At 41.1% G+C, this 26,753-nt stretch overlaps 1 protein-coding gene across 4 annotated transcripts in view; it reads left to right on the top strand.

The window, feature by feature from the left end:
* Positions 1 to 25,502, top strand: part of LOC309584603 (arrestin domain-containing protein 3-like) — a 29,162-nt gene extending 3,660 nt beyond the window's left edge. Inside the window, exons 2-9 of one of the 4 annotated variants that reach the window (XM_082300708.1) lie at positions 382 to 463; positions 9,747 to 9,894; positions 11,135 to 11,237; positions 11,697 to 11,953; positions 12,369 to 12,531; positions 13,350 to 13,504; positions 17,986 to 18,137; positions 19,061 to 21,051. In XM_082300708.1, the coding sequence (XP_082156834.1) occupies positions 382 to 463; positions 9,747 to 9,894; positions 11,135 to 11,237; positions 11,697 to 11,953; positions 12,369 to 12,531; positions 13,350 to 13,504; positions 17,986 to 17,988 (911 nt within the window). In that variant the 3' untranslated portion in view covers positions 17,989 to 18,137; positions 19,061 to 21,051. Of the gene's footprint in view, positions 1 to 381; positions 464 to 9,746; positions 9,895 to 11,134; positions 11,238 to 11,696; positions 11,954 to 12,368; positions 12,532 to 13,349; positions 13,505 to 15,093; positions 15,184 to 17,985; positions 18,138 to 19,060; positions 21,052 to 21,852 lie in introns of those variants that run through there. The other 3 variants (XM_082300707.1, XM_082300706.1, XM_082300705.1) reach the window with 3 other exon arrangements.
* The last annotated feature ends 1,251 nt before the right edge of the window (positions 25,503 to 26,753 follow it).

Raw genomic sequence — 26,753 nt, 5'->3', positions numbered from 1 at the left:
AGAGAGCTCTATTTCATTTTAAGTTTTAACTAGAAGTCATATCGGAAAACAGTTTCCATTACAGATCTTTCAGGCAGACCTTGAAATGGCAGCAGTTACAACTATGTCAGTACTTGGAATCAAGATCATAAATTAAAACAATTAAGCTTCTGCTTTTATGTCAGGCAAGTCTTGGAATCTCACCTAACCTTAAAAATTCTGCAGCTATACATTTAGCAGTTAATACAAATGGACTGGAGAGACTCGTTTCTGGGACACTGTATTCTTAGTATTGTAAAGAATGTATAAATATCTCTTATTCTGGAAAAGAAACATATATAATATATTATGCTGTGTAAAATGTTCACAGGTGCAATAGCATATTGGGTTTTTCCCTCCTAGATGATGACAATTCTGAAGAAGGTCTTCACACCATTCATTCAGGAAGGCATGAATATGCATTCAGCTTTGAGCTTCCACAGATGTAAGTACTTACATGCAGTACACAGCTTGTGTGAGAGAAGGCTAAGATACATACCTGCTTAAGAAAAATTCTTGTGGGGGGAGGGAAACCTTTTCAATGGTAGTAGGAGTTGTGCTCAGGCATGCAATAGAGGACATAATCTCATTAAACTGAAGAGGTTGCTTTTAAACTGGCTAAGAGTTGTTCACAAAACAGGAGCTCGTTGTTGCCCAGTTGGTTACTCTTTCTTTTCACTGAGGTATGTTGGCTCCTTATGTCTTGTAGGATTGGACCCCTTCACAGAAGAAGGGAGAGGAACTTGTGTCATTTGAGTCCTGCAGAGGGGCTGAAGTATCTTCTAAATGAAACAAGATTTTACTGGAGCCATGCAGGCCATCAGAACCTAGTGATAACAGCTTAACTGTTCAGGCTCAGTCTGAAAGAGATGTGTCAGGCTTAACCGCATTTGAACTAAATAAGAGTTTGTTTGGGGCTTTTTTCTACTTCAAATAGGATGTATATACTCAGGCTGACCTTTAGACAAAAAAGCCAGGATGGAAAAAAGCAAATGAATGGGTGGATGAAGCAAGAAACATTCCCATACCTAATCCCGCTTGTCTCAGAAAGCAAAGGTGAAGCAAGAGTGATAGCAGAAGTCTTAAGATAAATTGCCACATACACACACACACATACATATTGTGAAGGGAAGATTTATACATAGAGGAGTTACCAACATGGAAATTAGCTCAAACACAAGTTACAGGAAAATTAAATATGAAGGAACAGAGAGAGTCTGGAAATAGATGAAAGAAAGGAGGTAGGAGGAGTCTTTTACTGTAAAAGCCAAGTGCCAAAGTCATTAAGGTTAAAAAAAGTTGGCAGGATATTAGACTGATACCTAATATTAAAGCTAATAAAACATGTGCTTATTAGAGGGACTGGCTTTAACAGAACCTGCAGATGATAAATGCTTTTACAGATCAGTTTCCATGAATAGTGCAGGGCTTTACAGTAGATATTATTAGAATGCTGAAGAAGACCCATATATATGGAAACTTTTAGAAGTCAATTTAAGGTTCAGATGAAAAATTCTTCTATAAGAAGTGATAAGGGTGATACTGATATTCCTTTGAGTTGGAAGAAATGTTCAAATATGACCACTAAAATAGCACAAGAATTGATTAAAACACGAAAGGTCTTGTCAAGTGACTTGAAAGAATAACTATGAAGCCATCTTTGATAATACTGGAAAAAATGAATGCTGGTAGTAAAAGGCCTGAAGAACACTAGTTTGACACTGCCTCCTTACCATTTCTCACTATTTTGTATCCATAGAATATTTCTAAAATTTATTTAAAACAAAACCAATGTGGCGGGTTGACCTTGGCTGCCTGCCAGCCCTTTGTGCAGTTGCTCTCTCCTTCCTCATCAACAGGCCAGGGAGAGAAAATAAGATGGACAAGCTTGTGGGTCAAGATAAAGGCAGTTTTAATAAGAAAAAACAAAAGCTATATGCAGAAGCAAAGCAAAAATAAGAATTAATTCACTACTTCCCATCAGCAGGTAAATGTCCAGCCACTTCCTGAAAAGCATGGCCTCAGTATGTGTAGTGGCTGCTTGAGAAGACAAACACCATAGCCATGAATGTCTGTGTCAGCCCTGCCTGTCTGGTCATCCTCTGTGTGTGTCTGTGTGTGTGTGTCTGTGCCCCACTATATGGGCTGTTACGAGGAAAGTTAACTCCATCCCAGCCAGACCCAGTGCAACCAAATACAAAGCAATAGTGAAAAGAACCAATATGCTGATTGGCCTTACTGATTTTTTTTTTCTTAAAGGATACTGCAGCAGAATGAAACATTGAAGGCTGATTAGAAAATCCTTTCATTTCTGTTATTAAGAAAAAAAGTAAACATTTTAGATGTGCAAATAGAGATGTCAAACTTGTACCAGAATGATTCTTTCTAGTAAAGTAATAGCGCAGCTAGCATTATTTGATATAGAATTTAGGGAGGGAAGCTTTGCCCATAACTTATCTTTTATTATGATGCACTTCAAACATAGTGCAATATAAAAATTCTTCCTGGAGATTAAAGGATGAAAATGTTACGAAAAGACAAGTTACAGTTAACTGGACATGATTGGAATATAAAAATCTTATGTCCTTCATCTTATGATGGGGGGGGGGGGGGGAAGGAGGAGGAGGGAGAAGAGGATAAAAGGGTAATGCTGAAAGGTTTGAAGTCCCTATACACATTTTTTTTTCCCTCTCTCAACTCCCCACAAGGACTTTGTCTTTCAGCGTTCAGAGCAGAATAGTCTTTATCTTTTTTATGTGTGTGTGTATATATATAAAGATGATCTCATCAGGGTAAAGGAAAATTAGACAAAGCTTAAAAGCTCTCTCTTCAAAACTTTACATTGAAATATTTAACTACTTTACTTAAGGCAAAACAAACTACAAAAGCATTTAGTTATAGTTAAACCACTGAGATACCAGCCAAGTAAATCATACACAATTATTTACAGAATACAATGTCCAAAATAATAATTGGATGGTACTAATGCTAATTTTTCTTGGTGGTCTTAATTTGACCTTAAAAGGGCATGCTTTACTCTACACTTGAAAATGGCCTCTGAAGGAGATGTGTATTCTTCTGGCACTTTCTTGCACAATTGTTTAACTGATTCTTAAAACTTCTACAAAACTACTGTTGAATGAATCAGAGATTATATATTTCCCCAACTTTAACATCATGTTTTTCTAAGATATGGAAATGTTGCAAATAAGTTATGCTTATTATGTGTTCCGGTTTGGCCAAATTTAGAAATATATATATATTCTGAGAGAAGGCACAACCACCCCTCCCCCCACCAGGTTCGGGAAAAAAAAAAAAATTTCCTCGAAGGAAAGTGAAGAAAATAAAACTATTTATTTAACAAACACACGGGAAAGGAAAATAATGTTAAATGGTAAAATCTTTCGCTGTAGAGGAAAAACCTGGGAAAGTGTTCGAGTCCTCCCTTTGGTCTCCTCGGAGCTGGGGCTTGGCCAGGGCCAGGCCCTCTGTGCCCGGTGGAAAGTCCTCCCGATGTGCTCTGATGTTACAGCAATCAAGCAGTCCAGTAGAAAAGGGAGAAAATCCGAAATTCCAGAGAAGGAAAAGTTCGACTCTCAGTCTCTCTCTTCGGAGAACAAGAAGAACCGGAAAAAAAAACTGGCCAAAAACTGACTGGAAAAACTGCAAGCCGGGTGCTTCCTCGCTCCCCCCCCACTGCCCCAGCTGGGAAAAAAAACCTGCTATCTTTATGTGACCTTGAACAAGTTTCAAACTGCTTTGAGAAAGTTTTGCTCAGTTATTTTCTTCCCCCTCTCAGGCTCAGTTCAGAGGCATAGAAAGGCCAATAATTAATTTCTGGGCATAGGCAGTGATATGGGATACACATCATAAGGTCACCCCAAGACATTCCACCCCTTATCCCATATTGTTGGCTCAATGCCCAAACGAAGATATTCTAATTCTACACACACATTATTACATATGTAAATATATATATATACAGCTATATACGAACAGTGACAGTGACAATCAGCAAGCAGGGGTACACAGGCATTCCACATTATAGGTTGTTTTCACACAACAATCAGATCTCCCTGTGATACACAATGTGTTGTGCCATCTTTCTGCATTACCCACCATGTGCAACCAGGTCCCTGAGCAAAGACAACCCCACAGACGGGTTTGTCTGTACTCGAGGCAGAATTTATCCACACAGGTTTTCCTAACAGACCTCTGACATGCACTACTGGGACCTTATCTCCATCGGTTGTATGCAGGGATTCAGATTGGGCTGGACCAGCTCTATTGGTGGAACCTCGGGTGTTAACTAACCAGGTGGCCTTTGCTAGATTCTGTTCCCAATTTTTGAAAGTTCCCCCACCCAGTGCCTTCAAAGTGGTTTTCAACAACCCATTACATCGTTCCACTTTGCCTGCAGCTGGTGCATGGTAAGGGATGTGGTACACCCACTCAATGCCATGTTCTCTAGCCCAGGTGTTAATAAGGCTATTCTTAAAATGAGTCCCATTGTCAGACTCGATTCTCTCAGGGGTGCCATGCCTCCAAAGGACTTGCTTTTCAAGGCCCAGGATGGTGTTCTGGGCAGTAGCATGAGGCACAGGGTAGGTCTCCAGCCATCCTGTGGTGGCTTCTACCATTGTGAGCACATAGCGCTTGCCTTGGCAGGTTTGAGGCAGTGTGATGTAATCAATCTGCCAGGCTTCCCCATACTTGTATTTGGACCATCGCCCACCATACCACAGGGGCTTCACCCGCTTGGCCTGCTTGATCGCAGCGCATGTCTCACAATCATGGATAACCTGGGAGATGCTGTCCATGGTTAGATCCACCCCTCGGTCTCGTGCCCACTTATAGGTGGCATCTCTGCCCTGATGGCCTGAGGCATCATGGGCCCATCGAGCTAGGAACAACTCTCCCTTGTGTTTCCAGTCCAAGTCTACCTGTGACACTTCTATCTTTGCAGCTTGATCTACCTGCTTGTTGTTTTGGTGTTCTTCATTAGCCCTACTCTTGGGGACATGGGCATCTACATGGCGGACTTTCACAACCAGCTTTCTTACTCGGGCAGCGATGTTTTTCCACTCTGCAGCAGCCCAGATTGGTTTTCCCCTACGCTGCCAATTAGCTTTTTCCCACTTTTCTAACCATCCCCACAGAGCATTGGCTACCATCCATGAATCAGTGTAGAGGTAGAGCTTTGGCCACTTCTCCCTTTCAGCAATGTCCAGGGCTAGTTGAACAGCTTTGAGTTCAGCGAGTTGGCTTGATCCACCTTCACCTTCAGTAGCTTCTGCAACCCGTCGTGTGGGACTCCATACGGCTGCTTTCCACTTTCGTTTCATCCCTACGATGCGACAAGAACCGTCCGTGAAAAGAGCGTAGTGTGTGTCTTCTGATGGCAGTTGGTTGTACGGTGGAGCTTCTTTAGCGCGTCACTTGTTCTTCATCAGCGAGACCAAAGTTTTCACCTTCAGGCCAGTTGGTAATTATTTCCAAAATCCCAGGGCGATTCAGTTTTCCGATTCAGGCGCGCTGTGTGATGAGAGCAATCCATTTGCTCCATGTGGCATTGGTGGCATGGTGGGTAGAGGGAACCTCTGCTTTGAACATCCATCCCAGCACTGGTAGTCGGGGTGCCAGGAGGAGTTGTGCCTCTGTGCCAATTACCTCTGAGGCAGCTTGGACTCCTTCATAGGCTGCCAAGATTTCCTTCTCTGTTGGGGTGTAGTTGGCTTCAGACCCTCTGTAGCTTCGGCTCCAGAATCCCAGTGGTCGACCTCGAGTCTCACCAGGCACCTTCTGCCAAAGGCTCCAGGACAGGCCATGGCTCCCGGCTGCAGAGTAGAGCACGTTCTTCACTTCTGGTCCTGTTCTGACTGGGCCAAGGGCTACGGCGTGAGCGATTTCCTGCTTGATTTGGGCAAAAGCTTGTTGCTGTTCGGGGCCCCAATGGAAATCGTTCTTCTTGCGGGTAACCAGGTAAAGAGGACTCACAATCTGGCTGTACTCAGGAATATGCATCCTCCAAAAGCCTATGGCACCTAGGAAAGCTTGTGTTTCCTTCTTGTTGGTTGGTGGAGACATCGCTGTGATCTTATTGATGACCTCAGTGGGAATCTGACGCCGTCCATCTTGCCACTTTACTCCCAGGAACTGGATCTCTTGAGCAGGTCCCTTGACTTTGCTCTTCTTGATGGCGAAACCAGCTTCCAGGAGAATCCGGATAACTTCCTCTCCTTTCTCAAACACTTCTGCTGCAGTGTTCCCCCACACAATGATGTCATCAATGTACTGCAAATGTTCTGGGGCCTCACCCTTTTCTAGTGCAGTCTGGATTAGTCCATGGCAGATGGTGGGGCTATGCTTCCACCCCTGGGGCAGTCGGTTCCAGGTGTACTGCACACCCCTCCAGGTGAAAGCAAACTGAGGCCTGCACTCTGCTGCCAAAGGAATGGAGAAAAATGCATTAGCAATGTCAATAGTGGTGTACCACTTCGCTGCTTTGGACTCCAGCTCGTACTGGAGCTCCAACATGTCCGGCACAGCAGCGCTCAATGGTGGAGTCACTTCATTCAAGGCACGATAGTCCACAGTCAATCTCCATTCTCCTTCAGATTTGCGCACAGGCCAAATGGGACTATTGAAGGGTGAGTGGGTCTTGCTGACCACCCCTTGGCTCTCTAGCTCACGGATCATCTTGTGGATGGGAATCACAGCATCTCGAGTTGTTCGGTACTGTCGGCGATGCACTGTCGAGGTGGCAATTGGTACTCTTTGTTCTTCCACCTTCAGAAGGCCGACTGCAGAGGGGTTCTCTGATAGCCCAGGCAAAGTGTTCAATTGCTTAATGCCCTCTGTCTCCACAGCAGCTATTCCAAAAGCCCACTTGAGTCCCTTTGGGTCTCTGAAATACCCGTTCTGGAGGAAGTCTATGCCCAAAATGCACGGGGCCTCTGGGCCAGTCACAATGAGATGTCTCTTCCACTCATTTCCAGTCAGGCTTACCTCAGCTTCCACCAAGGTCAAATTTTGTGATCCACCTGTTACACCAGAAATAGAAACAGATTCTACCCCCACAAGCTGCGATGGAATTATTGTACACTGCACACCAGTGTCAACCAAGGCATCATATTTTTGTGGTTCTGATGTACCAGGCCAACGAATCCACACAGTCCAAAAAACACGGTTTTCCCTGACCTCTACCTGGCTAGAGGCAGGGCCCCTCTATGCCTGGTTATCCTTCTTTCCCTGGGCCTGTATCTTAGAGGTTCCTTCATGGGAATTGGACATGCCATTGTCTTTTCCATCATTTCCGGCAGTTTGGCTACATGCAACTGGAGCTACTTCCTTTTTGGTAGATCCTCCTTTCTGAGACTTGCGCTCCTTCAATTCACTCACGTGCTGCCAGAGCAGAAGTGGGTTGTCCACCCCACTTCCGTATGTTTTCCCCACTGTCACACAGGAAATCCCACAGCTCACTTCGTGGGATGTACCTTCTCTCTGGGGAACGTCCACGGAGAAGGCACTCTTTAATCTCCTGGTGATTCCTTTCCATCTTATCTTCCATTTTCTGCATACATGTTTCCACAGCTGCGATTCTTGCATGTGTTCGGCCATGCACAGAGTCTGCATATGCTCGGAGCTTCACTGCCATATCCTGCACGGTCTCATTTGCACCATAGTCCGGTTTCATTATTGCTAAAGCAGAAGCGTATTCTGGTGGCCCAAGACACCACGTTGGGCGCCACTAAATTTGTTCCGGTTTGGCCAAATTTAGAAATATATATATATTCTGAGAGAAGGCACAACCACCCCTCCCCCCACCAGGTTCGGGAAAAAAAAAAAAAATTTCCTCGAAGGAAAGTGAAGAAAATAAAACTATTTATTTAACAAACACACGGGAAAGGAAAATAATGTTAAATGGTAAAATCTTTCGCTGTAGAGGAAAAACCTGGGAAAGTGTTCGAGTCCTCCCTTTGGTCTCCTCGGAGCTGGGGCTTGGCCAGGGCCAGGCCCTCTGTGCCCGGTGGAAAGTCCTCCCGATGTGCTCTGATGTTACAGCAATCAAGCAGTCCAGTAGAAAAGGGAGAAAATCCGAAATTCCAGAGAAGGAAAAGTTCGACTCTCAGTCTCTCTCTTCGGAGAACAAGAAGAACCGGAAAAAAAAACTGGCCAAAAACTGACTGGAAAAACTGCAAGCCGGGTGCTTCCTCGCTCCCCCCCCACTGCCCCAGCTGGGAAAAAAAACCTGCTATCTTTATGTGACCTTGAACAAGTTTCAAACTGCTTTGAGAAAGTTTTGCTCAGTTATTTTCTTCCCCCTCTCAGGCTCAGTTCAGAGGCATAGAAAGGCCAATAATTAATTTCTGGGCATAGGCAGTGATATGGGATACACATCATAAGGTCACCCCAAGACATTATGATACAGTAAAAATACAGTTCTGCATATGTCTTGGTTTGAAAGACAGGTGTCCGCCAAGGAAGGCGGGGACCTCCCTTGGAATGGAGAATATGACCCCCTTCCGTCTGAATTATTATAACTTTGAAATTGAGGGGCTTTCAGACAAAGATATGGGAAAAGGAATAACAGTTCTTTACTAGTATGTATAACAAGGCAAACAAACAACAACAACAGCAGCAACAACAAACAAAACCAGAAACCCAGTAACAGCCTTCTCTCGGCTGTCAGGCACCTTCCCCTTTGTTGTAGTTATGGTCACAGCCGGCAGGGGCGCTGTTGGCTCCCGGCTGGGCTGGGCAGGCGTGATGATTCCCTCGCGGCTGCAGGGGCCGCTGTGGCGCGAGGTCGGTCATCTCTCTCCACGTGGACAATGGCGGGCACAGCTGGCGGAAGGGGTGGAAAAGGGGCTTCCTTTACAAACCCCCAGGGGCAGCCGATCCTGGTGTCCCTCTGGATAGCAAAAGGAGCTGTAGCAGGGACCTCGGAAGCAGGAAGCTGGAACGTCAGGGACGAGCAAAATCCCGGAGTAGTAGACGAGATGTATCAGAAACTCCGCAGCTGTAGCTGGAACTGCGGGACATCCCGGCAGGCAGGGGCTGCAGTGTAGCAAAAAACCTGGAGCAGTGCCAAAGAAACGGTGGGGGCTAGGCAGTGGCAGCCCGGCTCCCGAACACGGCAGGGAGAGGCTTCCTGGGAGGGGGAAAGGGCTCGGGATCCCGGGGTTTCCCCTGAGGCACCCAAGCAGATGGTGGGAGTCCTTTTTTTTTTAGTGAGGTAGGGTGTTAGTAAGGTCCCAGTTCAATGGCTGCTCTCACGAGCAAAGGCTCACCCACGGCAGAAGAAGCAGGACAGGGCTGGGCTCTGGTGGCCGCAGCGAATTCCCCCCCCCCCCCTCCCCCCAGTAAGCAGCAACTCGATCGTCCTCCTCCCGAAGCCGAGAGAGGAAGAGAGAGCTAGGAGCTGCACCCAACCCCTCCCCCAGCCCAAATCTCACGATATCTCTGCCCTTCCCTGGAGAATGCCCCTCAGCTAGGATAGTAAAGCCAGCTGCACTCCTCCCCCTTCTCTGTGGTCACTTCTTTTGTCTCTTAAGTACTGGTCGTTATTGTTTCTTAGCAACAAAATGGGAGAAAATTCCCTAAGAGAAAGAAACAAAAGGAAAAATCCTAAACCCCAACAACATACTAATTCCAAATCTGATCAATTGCATCGTTAATGGAATGAGAGAAAAACTTTACTCAACTTTGACCTTTGTCCTGCACAGACCACTTGCTACCTCATTCGAAGGCAAACACGGCAGTGTTCGGTATTGGGTGAAAGCTGAATTGCATAGGCCTTGGCTTCTACCAGTAAAATTAAAGAAGGAATTTACAGTCTTTGAACATATAGATATCAACACTCCTTCGTTACTGGTAAGAACTGACAGAACTATTCATTCCTTTTCTGGCATAAAAATAATGAAGTATAATAACTGAAACAACGTCAGCATGTAACTTTACCTAATATTTATTTGCTAGTTTAAGTACAGCTCTTTTAAGTATTATATCAGTTTAACAACTCTTTAACTGCTGGTATTTTGAAGGCTAAGTTATCCTGTACTTGGAGTTACTTGATTTTTACAAGATGTAAAATGCATTTGTTGGTCTAAACTGATACTACTAAATTGTAGACTCTCATTAAGGAAGAAAATTTGGTGAACCGATCCTCTTCAATTATAAATAAAGAATAATCTATGAAGGAGCAATGCAATGCTTAATATTTTAGTGAGGGACTGCTAACTTAAAAATGCAAAGTAAAAAATTTACTGCAGTGCATAATTGATAATTTCCATATGGATAGCTTTCTACTGGTGGGGAGGAAATTATCGCAATTCTGTATAATCCTTTCCTGAAATATCATTTTATTAAAATAACTTTAATATCACAACTTCTTTCAGTGAGGATTTGATTTCAGTCTGGCCTAAAAATCCTTTATTTTATCCCCTTCTCAAATTTTAATCTAGAGGGGGAAAAAATTAGAAGTCCATTGAAACAGATTTCTTTTGTGTATGGGTGAAAAAAATCGGCTTGCAAAGGGACCTTACACAAACTCCGTGAAAATTGAAGGTCTCTCATTTGACTTTAGTGGGCTTTGGATCAAACCCTAAATCCTGGTGTGTAAAATAAGTCTTTTTAACATAGATGAAACAGGATTATGCAGAAACTGAGGAAATATTGGGAGTAAAGATTACAGTAGTTTAGCTTAGTTATTTTGCTTTGGAAATGCAGCTTAATGGAAAATGTGAAGATGTTCTAATTTGCTGTTAGGTAAATGAAAAGCTCTGCAGCATTATGTTGGGATGTGTAGGCTATGAAGCCTTTTCTTTTAAGCTATACAGTACTTTCTTTTAGTATTGTTTTAATTGTGGCTGTAGTATGGAGGATCGCAGAAAAAGCAATATGAATACACCAGTGGAATTAGGACAAACATTGTATCTGTATAATGCTGTTTAAACTGCTTGGGACTTTTCCTATGAAAGCAGCTTTGTTTATCAAAATATGCAATAATAAGCACGTTATGAAAATTATTATTTTCCTGTGTTGGTTTAAATACCTGATGAGATTCATGGAGCTCCTAATTTGATGGACAATACTTTTCTTCTTCTTCTTGCAGTCACCTCAAGCAGGCACAAAAGAAAAGACTCTATGTTGTTGGCTTTGTACCTCAGGCCCAATATCTTTAAGTGCCAAAATTGAAAGAAAGGGCTACACCCCAGGTATGTGATCCTATAATTAATTCTGTGTGGTTTTCCTTCCTTTTTAAAGCTAGAGTCTGTGCTACTGTTTTTACATAAATGAAACATTAAGGATGTTTGTACCACATCAGTCTGCATTTAGCAATCTTCTCCGTATACTCTGTTAACTAAGACAGCGCTACTTGTATCTCTTGATGGTTCAATGACCTCATCTGTTAGACTGGCATGTTTTGGGTGTTAGACTGGTATTTTTTTGGATGTGTTGTTTTCTTTTTCCTTTTAGAACAGCTCATGTGGATCTTGTTTCTATTAGCATCAGTGTATAGCTTTTTCAGGTAGAGCAGTGATAGCAGCATTGTTATAACAGGATAAAGAATGTGAAAGTTTGCTTAAGCTGCCTTGTAAATGTAAAGAGAATTTGAAATTCTGGTGTGTTTTGTTGGTTTCTTTGGTGTTTTTTTCTTTTCCTTTTTGTTTCAGGTGAATCAATTCAGATCTTTGCTGAGATTGAGAATTGCTCTTCCCGTATGGTGGTGCCAAAGGCAACCATTTACCAAACACAGGCATTCTATGCCAAAGGGAAAATGAAGGAAGTCAGACAGCTTGTTGCCAACCTCCGTGGGGAATCCTTGTCATCTGGCAAAACAGAAACCTGGAATGGCAAACAGTTGAAAATTCCACCTGTTTCCCCTTCAATCCTTGACTGTAGTATAATCCGTGTGGAGTATTCGCTGATGGTATGTTGGGCAGTCTGTTTCACTCGCGAGAGTGAGTAGCTTCCAACATGCCATACAAATTTCTAGCACAGCATTTTGTGATCATTAGTTATGAAAGAAATACATGTTCTGGTATTAGTGTCATGACAGGAGGTCTGGTAAGTAAATTTAGTTTAAATCATGCAAGTTCTTAAAGCAGCTGTCTGTCAACTAAGCAAGCATTTAATGAGTAGACTGCATTTCCATGTGAGGGCTCATGTTAAGACTCTTCTTAACTTGAAGAGCTCATGTCTCCATAGGGGCATGGGCCCTAAAAGGGGCTATTAGAAACAAGCTCCTCATGAAAACTTTCATAGAAAGATAACTTAGACTAATACTTATGAAATGCTGATAAGACCCCACATTTTAATCATATACTTGTTTCATTTTTCTTCAGGTCTATGTTGATATTCCAGGAGCTGTGGATTTATTCCTTAACTTACCACTGGTCATTGGTACCATTCCTCTACATCCATTTGGTAGCAGAACATCAAGCGTAAGCAGCCAGGGTAGCATGAACATGAATTGGCTTGGTCTGACACTGCCTGAAAGACTAGAAGGTAACTTGATAATACAAATCCCAATCAATTCGCTACTCTCTTGATTTTTGTCTGCTTTATTCATTGCAGTCTTGTTAACAGAGTCAAATTACATCCTTTTATAATAAAGCTCACAGGAAATCCGTTGTGGATGTTTTCTTGCCACCTGCTTGTTCTATGTAGAGCAAGAGATTTTTTTCATTCCCTGCCTTTCTGTTTCTAGGACAGGTTGTGAAATCTAGCTTCTTTGGAAAGTGGCAGAAATAAAAGCACAGGATACCATTGTATCTGTGCATAACTTCATTGCTTCCACTTCCAGTATCCCAATTGCAACCTTGGTTATAAGGCATTGCAACCCATAATAGCAGTTTCTGGGCTTTCTCACCAGCCTTAGTAGCCAAGGCTTTGTGAAAAAATATTCTTTTCTATGGGAGATCTCTCATGGCCAAAGAAAGAATTATGTATTTCCTTCCTTCTCTTTTTGCATATCTAATATATTGCTTTTTTTAAGTACAAACCCCAGACCTGGAGACTTCTGGAGTACAGAGGACTGCAATGTTCTGTCATTTCTACCTGTACAGAGATTAAATTATCTTTGGTATGATTTAAATTTTAAGAGGGATAATTAAGCCACAATAAACAGTGGTCAGTCTGTCTTTGAACATAAGCTTAATATTAGAATAAAACAAAATAGTCTCCCTTTTTTGTTTAACAATTTTTAAGTCATTGTTTATCTGCTGGTGAATCTTTCAGTGGTTGAAGTTTAAAATTTATCATGTTATGTATTTTGTCATGCATAAGAATTTGTTGTTTGAACTCTATGTACCTTCTCCCTCCAGCACCTCCTAGCTATGCAGAAGTGGTCACAGAGGAAAACAGAGAGTCTGGCCTTGCACCTGTAGCTGCTTTTGATGATTTTCAGAGAGCACTGCAAGGACCATTATTTGCATATATCCAGGAGTTTCGTTTTCTGCCTCCTCCCCTATATTCAGAAGTAGGTATATCTGTCAGTCTATGATGATTTATATATTGTTTGTGACTGGTTTTTTTTTTTTTTTGTCTGATGGAATAAGTTTAGAAAGCTGTTTCTCGTTCCTAAAATTGGGAGAAACCATTAAAATTATAAACATGGAATAAGTTGGTTTTGAGGAGGATTTTTGTTTGCTTGCAAGATGCAGATGAATTGCATCAAGAGTTTTCCATGCCTGTTTTACAGCATGGATTACCCTTTTTATAGTTAATTTTTTTTTTTAAATTTTTTTACATGAACTCTGCAACCTTACATTTAAAAGGTGCTCCATGAGGTGCCTTGGCTTCTCCATCATGCTGTTTCCTGGAGCTGCCAACCTGGGAGGTAGTTTTTGTTGGCAGCACTCTTCCCTAGTCTAATACTTTCTGGAAATTTTCCAAGTGTTGTTCGCCATTTTAGAAACATAATGTTTTTAAATTTGTGTATTAAAAATAAGGTTTCAACTCTTTTACCTCTGCTGCTTCCTAACGTTTTATAGCAACCACTAAACTGTTTTGCCTGCATGTGTGTTTAAATTCTGTGAATGTAGGCCTTTCAGAAGTTTCAGGTAGAAAAGCGATGTATTGGTATTAATTTATGACTTAAGTTTTCTGAAGTACACAGTTCTTAAACACTTTTGGCCTTTACAGAAATAAAAATGCAGCCACCAAATAACTATGAAAGAGATGCAAATTTTAAAGCTTTTCATGTTGGTTTTTTTTTTGTTTTTCAAGAAAAAGAAGTGATATAGGACAAATGAAAAAAGTGTCCTCGGGCCAAATTTTGTCTGAATTGATCCACTTTAGGAAAATAGCATTATGTAGCACAACTTCCCCCTCCAGGCTTGAAATGCAAAAAAAAAAAAGCTATATGAAGTTAACTGATTCAATGTTGTCTAAAAGATGCAATGTACGCTTAAACTATTCTTACCATCTAGTTTTTGAGACCTAAGTTAGCAGGCTTATACCCTTTATTTCTCCTATAGAGAGGAAGAAGAGGTAAGGTTTAGAACACATGAACTTTTTGAAACATCCCATAGGATATTTGAGGATTAACTACTTTAATTTAAAAGTAGAATGATTTTTTTATTGATAAATTTCTGCCATTTCAAGAAAAACTTCTTTGCTTCTCTCAATTACATATTTCTTAAATTATGTTTCCAGTGATATGTGTCAAGTAATCTTTTTTGTATATATCAGATAATTCAAAAGACTTCTGTGTGAGTAATGGAGAAATTTTTTTTTATAGCAGTTATTCATGCTTATCCTTAAATTACCATCAACTTGTAGTTTAAAGTCTTCCACTGGATCTAATATTTCTATTACTGCTTATCCAAAGTTTTGTCTAACTAGAAGTTTTTCAATTATTTCAATAACCCTTACACTGGAAATGCCACATATCATTATAATTGTCTTAAACGTGTGAATTTTGATTTTTATTCCTAGCAATTCATGCTAAAATGCACTGGGTTGTTGTGGCTTTTATTTTTGGGGTGTTTTTTTGTTCTGGGTTTATTTGGTCAATTGTTTGGGGGTTTTTTTGTTTCGGGCTTTTTTCCTTTTTCTTTTGGTTAGATTGATCCAAACCCAGATCAGCCCACAGATGAGATACCGTCTTGCCCCTCTCATTGAAGGAATCCATAAAAAGCTGACTTGACTTGGGTTTTGAATCACACCTGTGTTGAAGATCAAGGTGTCATAGTGGAGACTTGCTTTTAAAGGAAATGGCATTGCTCTTGCCTGTATGGTGAACAAATGAAAAGAACCTGTGATCATGCTTTGACACCTACAGCACATCATAGGACTGCTCCACATGCTTGAAAACCTGTGTCCCCCTCCATTAAATAGTGGCACATACTAGGAGCAGCCTTATTAGCATGCAGTCAGGTGTTTGAAAACACTCAAACCATGTAAGAGTGGAATGGCTGCTTTCTATGATTATATGAAAATTTGCACGTGCTTATTACTTATGTTATACAGTTAAGTGTCACTACAACTTATTTCATTTGTGATGGACTGTTGTTAACACTCCCCCCCCAATTGTTTGTGATCTGCACAACAAGGAAAATAAGACAGCTTTGACAAAAAAAAAAAAAAAAAAAAAAAAAGAAGAGATGAAGGCTGACAAATGCCCTGACTTTTCTTTTAATTTGATGTAGCCTGGACTTAACCTGCATATATGCACATGCTCAGAATTGTCCTAGTAGGCTGATCCTGTATCACCTCTTCAGCTTGGATCCTATTGTGGATTTATTTACAAACATTACATGCCTTCAGAGTCAATCCTTGCTGTATGTTTTGCAGCCAACTGTAGTAGACAAGAAACAGATAGGTGGGGAAGAGATAACAGAAGGAAACTAATAAGAGACGTGATCAAGATTGCATAACTTCTTGATTTTTTTAAAGAATTTGTTGCCTTTCTGCTTTTATTGCAAAGCAATGTTTTGTTACAGACTGCCTAAAGATCATGTAATCTCAGGTGAATTCATCACTTGCCAAACTGTTAGAATGCTATTTGTTTTGTTATGTTGCACTGTTATTTATATTTGTGGCTTGGTTTTGTTCTTTGAGGGGGATTTTGAACCCGGACATGCGCAAAACTTACAAAGTGAAAGCAGCACCAGCAGACACTAGCAAAGTGTGAAAAGAAAGTGTGAAAAAGGGATAATCATATGCTGTCCAGGGTTCATGGGCAGAGATAGCTTAACTATTAGGGATGGGAAGGAGAAGGTTTGTTGGTTGATTTGTGTTTGGTTTTATTTAAATAATAGTTACCTAATCATCAAAAATTATATATAAAATGAGTCTCCAGTAGAAAGTGTATATCAGATTGCAAGAAAAAATTGAACTATGGCAACTAAGCAGCAGCTCAGTTTGTCCATTTGGTATTATCTTCAAGTTTATGATACTCTGTCATAGAATCATAGAATACCAGATTGGAAGGGACCTCAAGGATTATCTGGTCCAACCTTTCTTGGCAAAAGCATGGTCTTGATGAGATGACCTACTACACCTAAAAAGTGTCCAATGTTGGGGAATCTGCCACTTCCCTGGGGAGATTATTCCAATGGCTGATTGTTCTCATTGTGAAAAATTGTTCTCTCGTGTCCAATTGGAATCTCCTGAGGAGTAACTTGTACCTATGACCCCTTGTCTTTTCCATGTGACTCCTTGTAAAAGGGAAGTCTCCATCTTCTTTGTAGCCACCCTCTAAATACTGGAACATGGTGATAAGGTCTCCCCTCAGCCTTTTTTTCTCAAGGCTGAACAAACCCAGTTCTCTCAGCCTTTCTTCACATGGCAGCTTCCCAGTCCTTGAATCATCTTTGTGTCCCTTCTCTGGACCCTCTCCAGCCTGCCCACATTTTTTTTTTGTATATCAGGGACCAAAAGTGAACACAGTATTCCAAGTGTGGCCTGACCAGGCACTGAATAGAATGGGAGAATGACTTCTTTATCTCTGCTGGTGGTGCCCTTGTTGATGCAACCCAGCATCCTGTTGGCTCTCTGCCACAGCAGCTCACTGTTCACTCATATTCAGCTTGTTTTCCACCAGGATCCCTAGGGCCCTTTCCACAGAACATCTCCCCAGAGGGGTAGATTCCAGCCTATGCTGCATTCCTGGATCATGTTTTCCAAGGTGCAAGAGGTTTGTCTTTGTTGAACTTCATAAGGTTCTTGTTAGCCCACTCTTCCAGCCTATTCAGGTCTTCCTGCAGGGTGGGTCTTTCTTCCAAAGTGTCTGCTTCCCCACTCAGCTTGGTATCATCAGCACACTTCATCAGGGTACACTTGATTCCATCATCCAGATTACTTATGAAGATATTAAAGAGCATTGGGCCCAATATTGATCCCTGGGGGACTCCACTTGTGACCAATTTCCAGTTTGAAAAGGAGCTATTTACCACCACCTTCTAGGTGTGGTCTGTCAGCCAGTTCCCCACCCACTGCACAGACCACTTGTCTAGACCATAACACAGTCTCTGTAGGAGGAGGCTGTGGGAAACAGCATCGAAAGCCTTGGAGAAATCCATGTAGACAGTGTCCAGTGCTTACCCCACATAACTGAGCCAGTTACTTAGTCATCGAAGGTGATCAGGTTTGTCAAACATTATTTGCCCTTGGTGAATCCATGCTGGCTTTTTCCAGTCCCGTGCTTCATTTAACTTCTGATAGCCCCAAGGAATATTTGTTCAATAACTTTCCCAGGGACTGAATAAGACTGATGGACCTATAATCTCCAGGATCCTCTTTTAATCCTTTCTTGTAGATGGGGGTGATATTAGCCTTCCAGTCTCCTGGGCAGTCTCCCAATCTCTGTGACTTCTCAAAGGTTATGGAGAGCAGCCTTGCAATGATGTCAGCCAACTCTCTTAACACCCTTGGGTGGATAGTGTTAGGGTCCATCGATTTGTTGGGGTCAAGCTCCTGTAACAGTTAACATGCTAACTCTTTCTTCATTGACAGTAGGTCTGTGTTTGCATCAACCTGGATTTTTGTTCCCAAGGCCTGGGGCCCAACAGTGCTGGGTAAAGAAGACAGAGGAGGTGAAAGTGTTGAGAACCTCTAGCCTTTTCAGCATTGCTGGTGACTAATTCATCTCTCCTGTTTAACATCAGGTCCATATTTTCCTTCTGTTTCTTACTGTTTACATATACAAAGAACCCTTTCTTGGGGTTTTTGACATCTCTGGACAATTTCAACTTGGGCTGAACTTTTGCTTTTCTAACTGCTTCTCTGCATGCCCTGGCAGTGCCTTTTTAGTATTCAATAGATATTTGTCTGCTTTTCCATCTCTGGTATGCTTCTCTTGGTTTTGAGCAGACTCGGAGGCTTGCAGTTAAGCCAGGGGGGGGTCTCTTGATCTACCTATTTTTTTATCTTTAAAGTCAATTAATTGCTTTTGTGCTTCCAGAAAAGCGTTCTTGGAAAAACTCCCAGCCCTCACTAGCACCTTAATCCTTCATGGAAGCTTCCCATGGAATCCTTCCCAATTAAGCTCTGAGCAAGCTGAAGTTTGCTCTTCTAAAATCTAAAACCTTTGTCTTAATGCTAACCTTTAGCGTACTCAGCTGGCTCTCTAATTCTACAATATTGTGATCACTGCAGCCAAGGTTATCACTAACAGATATTACAAAGCAGGTTTTCTTGGTTTGTGAGAAGCAAGTCCAGCAGTGCCTCATTTCTACTTGGCACATCTAATGTTTGTATGAGGAAGCAGTCCTCTACGTATTCCAGGAACTTGATGGCTGATATGTGAGCTGCTGCATTGTTCTTCTAACAAATGTCTGGGTAGTTGAAGTCATCCATGAGAATCAGGTTCTGTTGACCTGAAGCTCGTTTAAGTGACCAAAATATTGCTCCATTGGCCTTATCATCTTGGTTTGGAGGTTGGTAGACTAAAACTGTTATAAAACTGAGCCAGAGTATCAGTGTTACCAGCCATACTCAAATTAGTTTGCTGAGAATTGCTCTGATCGCTCCTGGGCTAGTCCTGAGAGCTTTAAAACAAACAATTTATAACAAAAAATTTCCATTTTAGGGCCAGTTCTCTTCAACATCTTCATAAACGACTTGGATACAGGACTCGAAGGTATACTAAGTTTGCCGACGATACTAAAATGGGAAGAGCTGTTGACTCCCTCAGAGGCAGAGAGGCCCTGCAGAGAGACCTTGACAAATGAGAGGGCTGGGCAATCACCAACTATATGAAGTTCAACAAAGGCAAGTGCCAGATTCTGCACCTGGGATGGGGCAACCCTGGATGTACGGACAGACTGGGGAACAAGAGGCTGGAGAGCAGCTCTGCAGAAAGGGAACTGGGGGTTCTGGTCGATGCCAAGTTAAATATAAGTCAGCAGTGCCCTGGCTGGCAGCCAGGAGGGCCAACCATGTCCTGGGGTTCATCAGGCACAGCATTGCCAGCCAGTCAAGGGAGGTGATTGTCCCGCTCTACTCCGCACTGGTGCGGCCTCACCTTGAGTCCTGGGGGCAGTTTTGGGTGCCACAATATAAGAAGGATATAAATCTATTAGAGAGCATCCAAAGGAGGGCTGCAAAGATAGTGAAGGGTCTAGAGGGGAAGCCTTTTGAGGAGTGGCTGAGATCACTTGGTTTGTTCAGCCTGGAGAAGAGGAAACTGAAGGGAGACCTCATCACAGTCTACAGCTTACTCATGAGGGCAAGTGGAGGGGCAGGCACTGAGACTGATCTCTTCTTTCTGGTGACCAGTGACAGGACCTGAGGGAATGGCCTGAAGTTGTATCAGGGGAGGTTTAGGTTAGATATTAGGAAAAGATTCTTCACCCAGAGGGTGGTTGGGCACTAGAACAGGCTCCCCAGGGAAGTGGTCACAGCACCAAGCCTGACAGATCTCAAAAAGTGTTTGGACGATGCTCTCAGGCACAGGGTGGGATTCTTGGGACTGTCCTGTGCAGGGCCAGGAGTTGGACTTCAATGATCCTTGTGGGTCCCTTCCAACTCAAGATATTCTCTGATTCTATGAAGCAAACAAAAAATCCAACAACTTTAATCATACATTCATCTAGAATGTGAGAAATTATATAGAAAAAGCACTGACTCCTTGAACATATTCTAAAGAAGAAATAAATGATGGAGCTATTAGATCTGATCAGTGTTTTTATGTTAGAGATTTGTAAATGTAAATTTTCTTTTCAGAAATAGTGTAAAAAAATAAATAAAACCAACCAACAACAAAAAAACCCACCAAACCCAAAAACCACCAACAAAAACTATTGTCTGAGACATGTCTGATGTTGACTATTTAAAAACTAATTCATCATGTGAATCCTCGTGCAATGAAACAGCTCAGAAGGGAGGGGAGGGAAAGCTGGTGTCTCTGTATTGTGCTCATTCTTACAAAGTTATGCCTTATTTTTAAGGCTTCATAAATATAATAGGCTTTTCCATAAGTGGCCTTAATGAGAACATGAAAGTTATTTTATGTTCCAGAAATGATGACAGGGTGATTAAATGAAAGTCATGTCTTAAGTGATTCAGTTCAAATGTTTGGGCTTTGATAAGCATGAATTGGAAATTGGGTGATGTCTTATGCTGCCATTTTTGTGGCTGTCCTTTCCTTCAATCCTTTCCAACCAGACAAAATTTTACAAGTTAAGATTGTTGGCATAAAAGGGCATTTGATGATTTTACTTTTTTTTTCTTTTTTATTAACAAACTAGGGAAGAATTGTTGATATACATAGCATTGAAGCACTTATCCTAGTATAATGGAAAAACTGTATATGAAGCAAAATTGACCAATGTTGTCATAATTGATGTTGCATCACAGGCTGTGATCAGAGTGAAAAATTCTAAAACCTTATCAAAGATTTCCCACTTAAACTTTTTTATTAGTTGTTCAGAGGCATTATAGGTTCATAGTTGTAGTCCAATACTTGATATAGAATCTTGATCTGAATTAGGAAAAAGTAAAATCCAAGCATTAGAGAAACAAAGTGCAATATTAAATATTTACTTTATAGATTCTATTCTATGGCTGGGTTTTGGCTGTGGTGGGTTTTTTTTTTTTTTTTTTTTTTGTTGTTGTGTTTCTTTTTTTAATTAACTTTTGGTGCTGAATATGTCCTTATGGACTTTAAGAGAACTATGTGGAAAACAATTTAATTTTTTCTGTTGTTCTTCCTTGTGAAAAAGAAACTTTAAAAATTTTTATTTGAATGCTTTAAAATGCTTTAATTGTAATCTGTAAGATTGTTTGTGACAAACATTTAATGTGTGTCTTTGTGTAAAATAACAGCCATAAGGATCAAATTACTATCAGAAATGTATATGCTATGTATCAACTACATAGGGAAAAACTATTTCTGGAGCTACACCACTGATTAGTACAAGAGTTGAGTTTCAGCACCTTCAGTTCCTTTGTCTTGTTTATATCAATAGTTTCTTAGGGCTAGGTTTCAGCTGGGAAGCTATAATACAATCTCCTAAACTTAGAAAATACCAATAACTTACAGGATATGAATGTTTTTTCCAGGACACTGCTTAAAAATTACTGTAACTGGTGACCTCTGTTCAAGTTTAGTGTTTTCCAGTACATATGGTGGGGGCAGGGATTGCACATTTTCGTAGGGGTGGGAGGAAACTGGGGAAGGGGAATTACTTTAAAAGCCAGATAACTCAGTGATTTGCAGTTGGGATCTGAAGGTTGGTTTGTTGAACTGGGGTCAATAAGGTGCATCTTGCTGTTTATTTAGAAGTCTAATGTTACCAGATGTTGAAAATCACTATCTGTGATTTGTGTTTTGGTCAGTAGAGCTTTGCAAGATATTAATACAGCTCCTCAACATTCCAGAAATGAAGCACTGCCATAGCATCTTGTTTCTGTATACCGCACACAGCTGAACCTCTGAAAAAATGGACTATCATCATTGCTTGGTATCAAAGTGTCTTTTGACCTAAGGCAAGGTTCACTAGGCTATCAGCTGGGACTCAGGAGTCCAATAAATGCTGTTCCTGACTGTTGGTGTTAAAGGTACCGAAGACCGCTAAATTATCATGGTATTGTTACAGTAGGTTTTATGGTGTATGCTACTAACATAGACAACCCAAATATTGGATCTAACTCCTTGTATAATGCAAACAGTAGACTTCCTAAATGAGTGCATTATTGTGTCAAATAAAGCATTTTTATTTAATTTTGAATTTGTAACTGCCAACTATGGAGAATCCAGAAAGATCTTTTAGGGTTTTTTTTCCCACTAATAACACTGTGACTCATTTGTGACTGAGTTTTGATTGAAACCAATAGGAAATATAAAAAATAAGGTTGTCTCTTATTATGATTATATACTCAGAACTCCTTTACAGCTGAGTGACAATGATTAGAATATTTTTTTTCTAATAACAGCACAACCCTTTTTAATAACTAAAGTTTCTAATGCTATGTGGCAATGTCAGAATTTAAATTATCGTCAGTGTCATTTAAGGGACAGACACTTTGAGCATCTTTGTGCAACATTTTCTTGAAGTTATATTTTTAGACCACAACCACTGCTCATGATTTTTTTTTCTACCTTTAGGTTTATTGCTAGTGATGCCTTAAAGACCTAGAAATAAAACAACACGCTTTTGAGACAATATTAGTATAGGAGGTAATATAAAGACTGGTCTTTATTGGAGGCCTCCAGGGGCAGATACAGAAAAATGCCCAACCCACATGGGGTGAATACAGTTTTATAAGCTTAGCAAATTAGCATAATTGACAAGAATCGCCAATTAGAAGCACAGTTGAAGTAGTAATTCCCCCCCTTTTGGTTCCACCTCTTCTGTAGCCCCCCTTTAGATAGGAACTAAACTTTGTTTATGAAAATGTGTCTCGAAGAGCTGTTTTCAACCTTGGCTCCCAGGAAGAACCAAGATAGGATAGGGGCCTTGAACCCCCGGGGTTTGGAGCCTCTGGAATGTGTTACAGCAGGGATTACTGTAACACGTATATATCAAACCAGGAGTCCCGTGGAAGAGAAATATATATGGACGGATTCTTGGTAGATGTTTCAGAGATGTTTATTTCCCCAGCTGCATGGCCGGAGCTCTGCCGAGGAACCCTCACAGTTGGAGGGTCCTTGCCCGCACAGGGAAACACAAACCAACCAATGGGGAACGAGGCTGACCAGGGGCGAGGGAAAACCCGTGCCTCCCCTCAGGGCCCCTCTCCCAGGGCTACATGGCGGGGGGAGGAGACCCCCAAGAGCAATGTGTTTTGTCTTTCTGCCTATCAGGGTAGGGAAAGGTAATGGAGCTATCTAGGAACTATATAACTATACAACAATAGTCTACAGAGCTAAGAATATATATATATATATATATATACGTATGAAGGAAATATAAAAGCAAAAATCATTCTGGCAACACTAGCATTAATAAAAAGTTGGAAATTACCAGTTTTTTTCTTTGATAAATGGGGGGTCCATTTAAAAAAACCAAATGTTTCATATTTCTGAATATTAAAATACTTGTGCATGCATACAAATCTGTGCTATACCAGGATATAAAACTAATGACTCTTTTATATCAGCTATCCATAAAAAAATATAAAATAGTGATGAATCATAAAACTCCAATATCCAAGAGATATTAGGCAACATTGCAAAACTGATCATTTTTTTTTCCAGTTATCTAGTTAAAATAGCACTTATTAATCCCTTTTTAAATTTAAGCCTTTCATGTTTTAGGAAAATCAGCCAGTAATTTACCATAAACTACAGCTACCTTAGTTTTTTGCAGGACAGCAGCACTCACAAAAGTTCAGCTACAGAATCAAAGAACATTCTTCAGAACAGATAGAGTAAGCTTGGCTTTTGTCCAGTAATGAACTTTCTACAGAGACACTTCTTTGCTAATGTGAATGCTGCTGATTTGAACTGAATCCTGTGAATCAAATTATATGGCTGTGTGCAACTGCAAAGAGTCAAGCATCCAATGTGATTTTTCAGTAGGCTTCTGTTAAAAGATGACAGCTGCTCCTAGGAATATTGATTTGACTGGAGAGTCCAGCCTGACTCAAAGAGTCTAGTCACAGACTTTCCACCACATTCCATGGATTTTGAGCAGAATCTTCTTCAGAGACTCTCAGAACTTTAGGCGATGCCAAGGATTTATAATTGCATGACAGTTAAAAAGGATTTTTTTTTCCTAGTGAAAGCAATGTACAAAGACGTCATCAGGTGTGTTTCAACTGCCCTCTGAACGGTATTCTTGAAATAGGAAAAAAGTAATCTATTTGTTCTCTAAGTAATTGTTCACTCCCTGTCAGCTGCAGCTTGCTCTTTTTAGAGCTACATCTCCATATATCCTGACCTAGTGGTAGCTTCTGAATAGAAGCTAGATGATGCTGTGACATTCAAGTTGAACAGTGTACCTTTAATCCAGTTCATAACATGAAATATTTGGAATTTAGAAGGACATTGTATTTTTAGTTTGTTTCAAGCACCTTGCTATAAATGTTTGTCATATTTGGATGAAAGACAATAACTTACAACAGTGAAGGTGAGAGCATGCAATTTTTAAGGGGGTAGAAATATACAATCACAAAAAACCAAACCAACCCCAAACTGATATCCAGGAACTAACACTGAAGTGCAAAACCAGGTATTAAGTGTGAAAAACGAGGTTCACTCTCCTGTTAGAATTTAAAGAGTTTAATATAAAGACAATAAGAAACACATAAAATAAAGCAAAGGGATAACGGCCGGGTGCCTTGGCGCTCCACCAAGAGCACACCTGATGCTAGAGGTGAGTCCTTTTTATACCATTTTTACTGTCTGTTCTCTATTCATATTCAAACTTTTCCAAGAGCTGTTCTGCATGGCCACTCCCTGGTTCCACCTTTTTAGAGCATGCGTAGTCTTCTGCCTTGTGGTTTTATTTCTTTTGATTCTTGGGGTTGGGCCTGCTAGGTAAGGGTCGATGGTAGGGTGGATCTCTTAATTCTCCAGACAGTCAGGGCTGATTGCAGCTTTGGGCCTCTTTGCCCCCCGGGCAGAGCGGTGATAAGGGCTCTCGGACTCTCCTGGCCGATGTTCTCCGGGCGGAGTAGCCTTTGGGCCCTTTTGTTCCCCGGACAAAGTGTTGATTAGCAGCTTCTCGGGCCTCATCCTCTGCTCGCTTGGAGGTTATCTTACTTGCTCACACTTGCTAACATTCTTGCTAAAACGAGAGAAAACTACATCCACACAGCAAAAAGCATTTCTAACATTATATAATATCTACCTTAATACTTTGCGAGAAGCCAATACTATAATATATGTTTATAACATTAAGCATTAAGTTTGCCTTTTCAGCAGTAGAGTCTGATCCCTTATACAAGAAAAACAAAAATCTAAGATGGTGGATCACCACACGTGACAGCACTGAGGTCTGCCATTAAATTCCTCTACAGGTTCCCACTAAGGACAACAGAGGGAATTATGAAGTGAAAGATGATTCCCCTCTTGTTCCTGTGCATCAGGCTATTCTAAAGTATGCCTTTGATGTGCCTGCTCTTCAACAAATGTTGGGAATGGGAGAAGTCAGAACCTGTTAGCTGTTCATTGATTTAATAAATGTTCTGTCTAAAATGATTTTATGAGTGGGATGTCATTCAGTCTTTCTCGAGATATGGCACTTGTTTTCAACTGAATAAAATGGGAAAACGAGGAAGGAAAAATCATTACAAATTCTAATAGTTTTTTATTTTTATCTGAAACATCATGCAATTATCTAAATATAAACAATCCCTTAGTGTCATCATATTGCCTAGAATCCAAATTAAACTTCCCACTAGAGCTGGTCATATTAATGTTCAAGGCAAATTTGTCGTGCATGTCCATCAGTCAGCAAACAGAATATAAAAGATTTTTCCATGTTTCATTCAGCTCTGTAGAAGATATAAACTTTTTACTGGGTAATGATTTTTTTTAATAAGCTTTTATTGCTTGTATCCTAGTTTTAGGGCCAATTCTAAATCAGTTGCAGTCTGTATGGTTAACCAGTCCATTTTTATTGGTTAACATTGCTAAGTTCAGAAAACAGATCACCATAACATACCAAAGTGTGCCGAGGAAGGTTATGGAGCAGATCATCTTGAGTGCAATTGCATGGCACATACAGGACAACCAGGGAATGAGGCCCAGCCAGCATAGGTTTAGGAAAGGCAAGCCCTGCTTGGCTAACCTGGTCTCCTTCTATGACCAGGTGACCCACCTAGTGGATGAGGGAAAGGCTGAGGGTACTGTCTATCTGGACTTTAATAAAGCCTTTGACACTGTCTCCCACAGCATCCTCCTGGAGAAACTGGCTGCTTGTGGCTTGGATGGGCGTACTCTGCTGGCTGGATGGCTGGGCCCAAAGAACTGTGGTGAATGGAGTTGCATCCAGTTGGCAGCCAGTCACACATGGTGTTCCCCAGGGCTCAGTATTGGGGCCAATTCTGTTTAATGTTTTTATCGATGATCTAGATGAGGAGATTGAATGCACTCTCAGTAAGTTTTCAGATGACATCTAGCTGGGTGGGAGTGTTAATCTCCTTGAAGGTAGGAAAGCTCTGCAAAAGGGATCTGGACAGACTGGATGGATGGGCCAAGGCCAGTTGTATGAAATTCAACAAGACCAAGTGTTGGGTCCTGCAATTGGGTCATAACAACCCCGTGCATCATCTTTGTGGCCCTCCTCTTGTATGGAAAATTGCGCTATAAAAAGCCAGTGTCCATAAAGGAG

This window comes from Coloeus monedula (genome assembly GCF_965178545.1).
Source record: "Coloeus monedula genome assembly, chromosome: W".
NCBI classification, from domain to species: Eukaryota; Metazoa; Chordata; class Aves; order Passeriformes; family Corvidae; genus Coloeus; species Coloeus monedula.
Note: the sequence above shows the minus strand (reverse complement) of the source record. Positions and strands in the feature narration are given on the sequence as shown.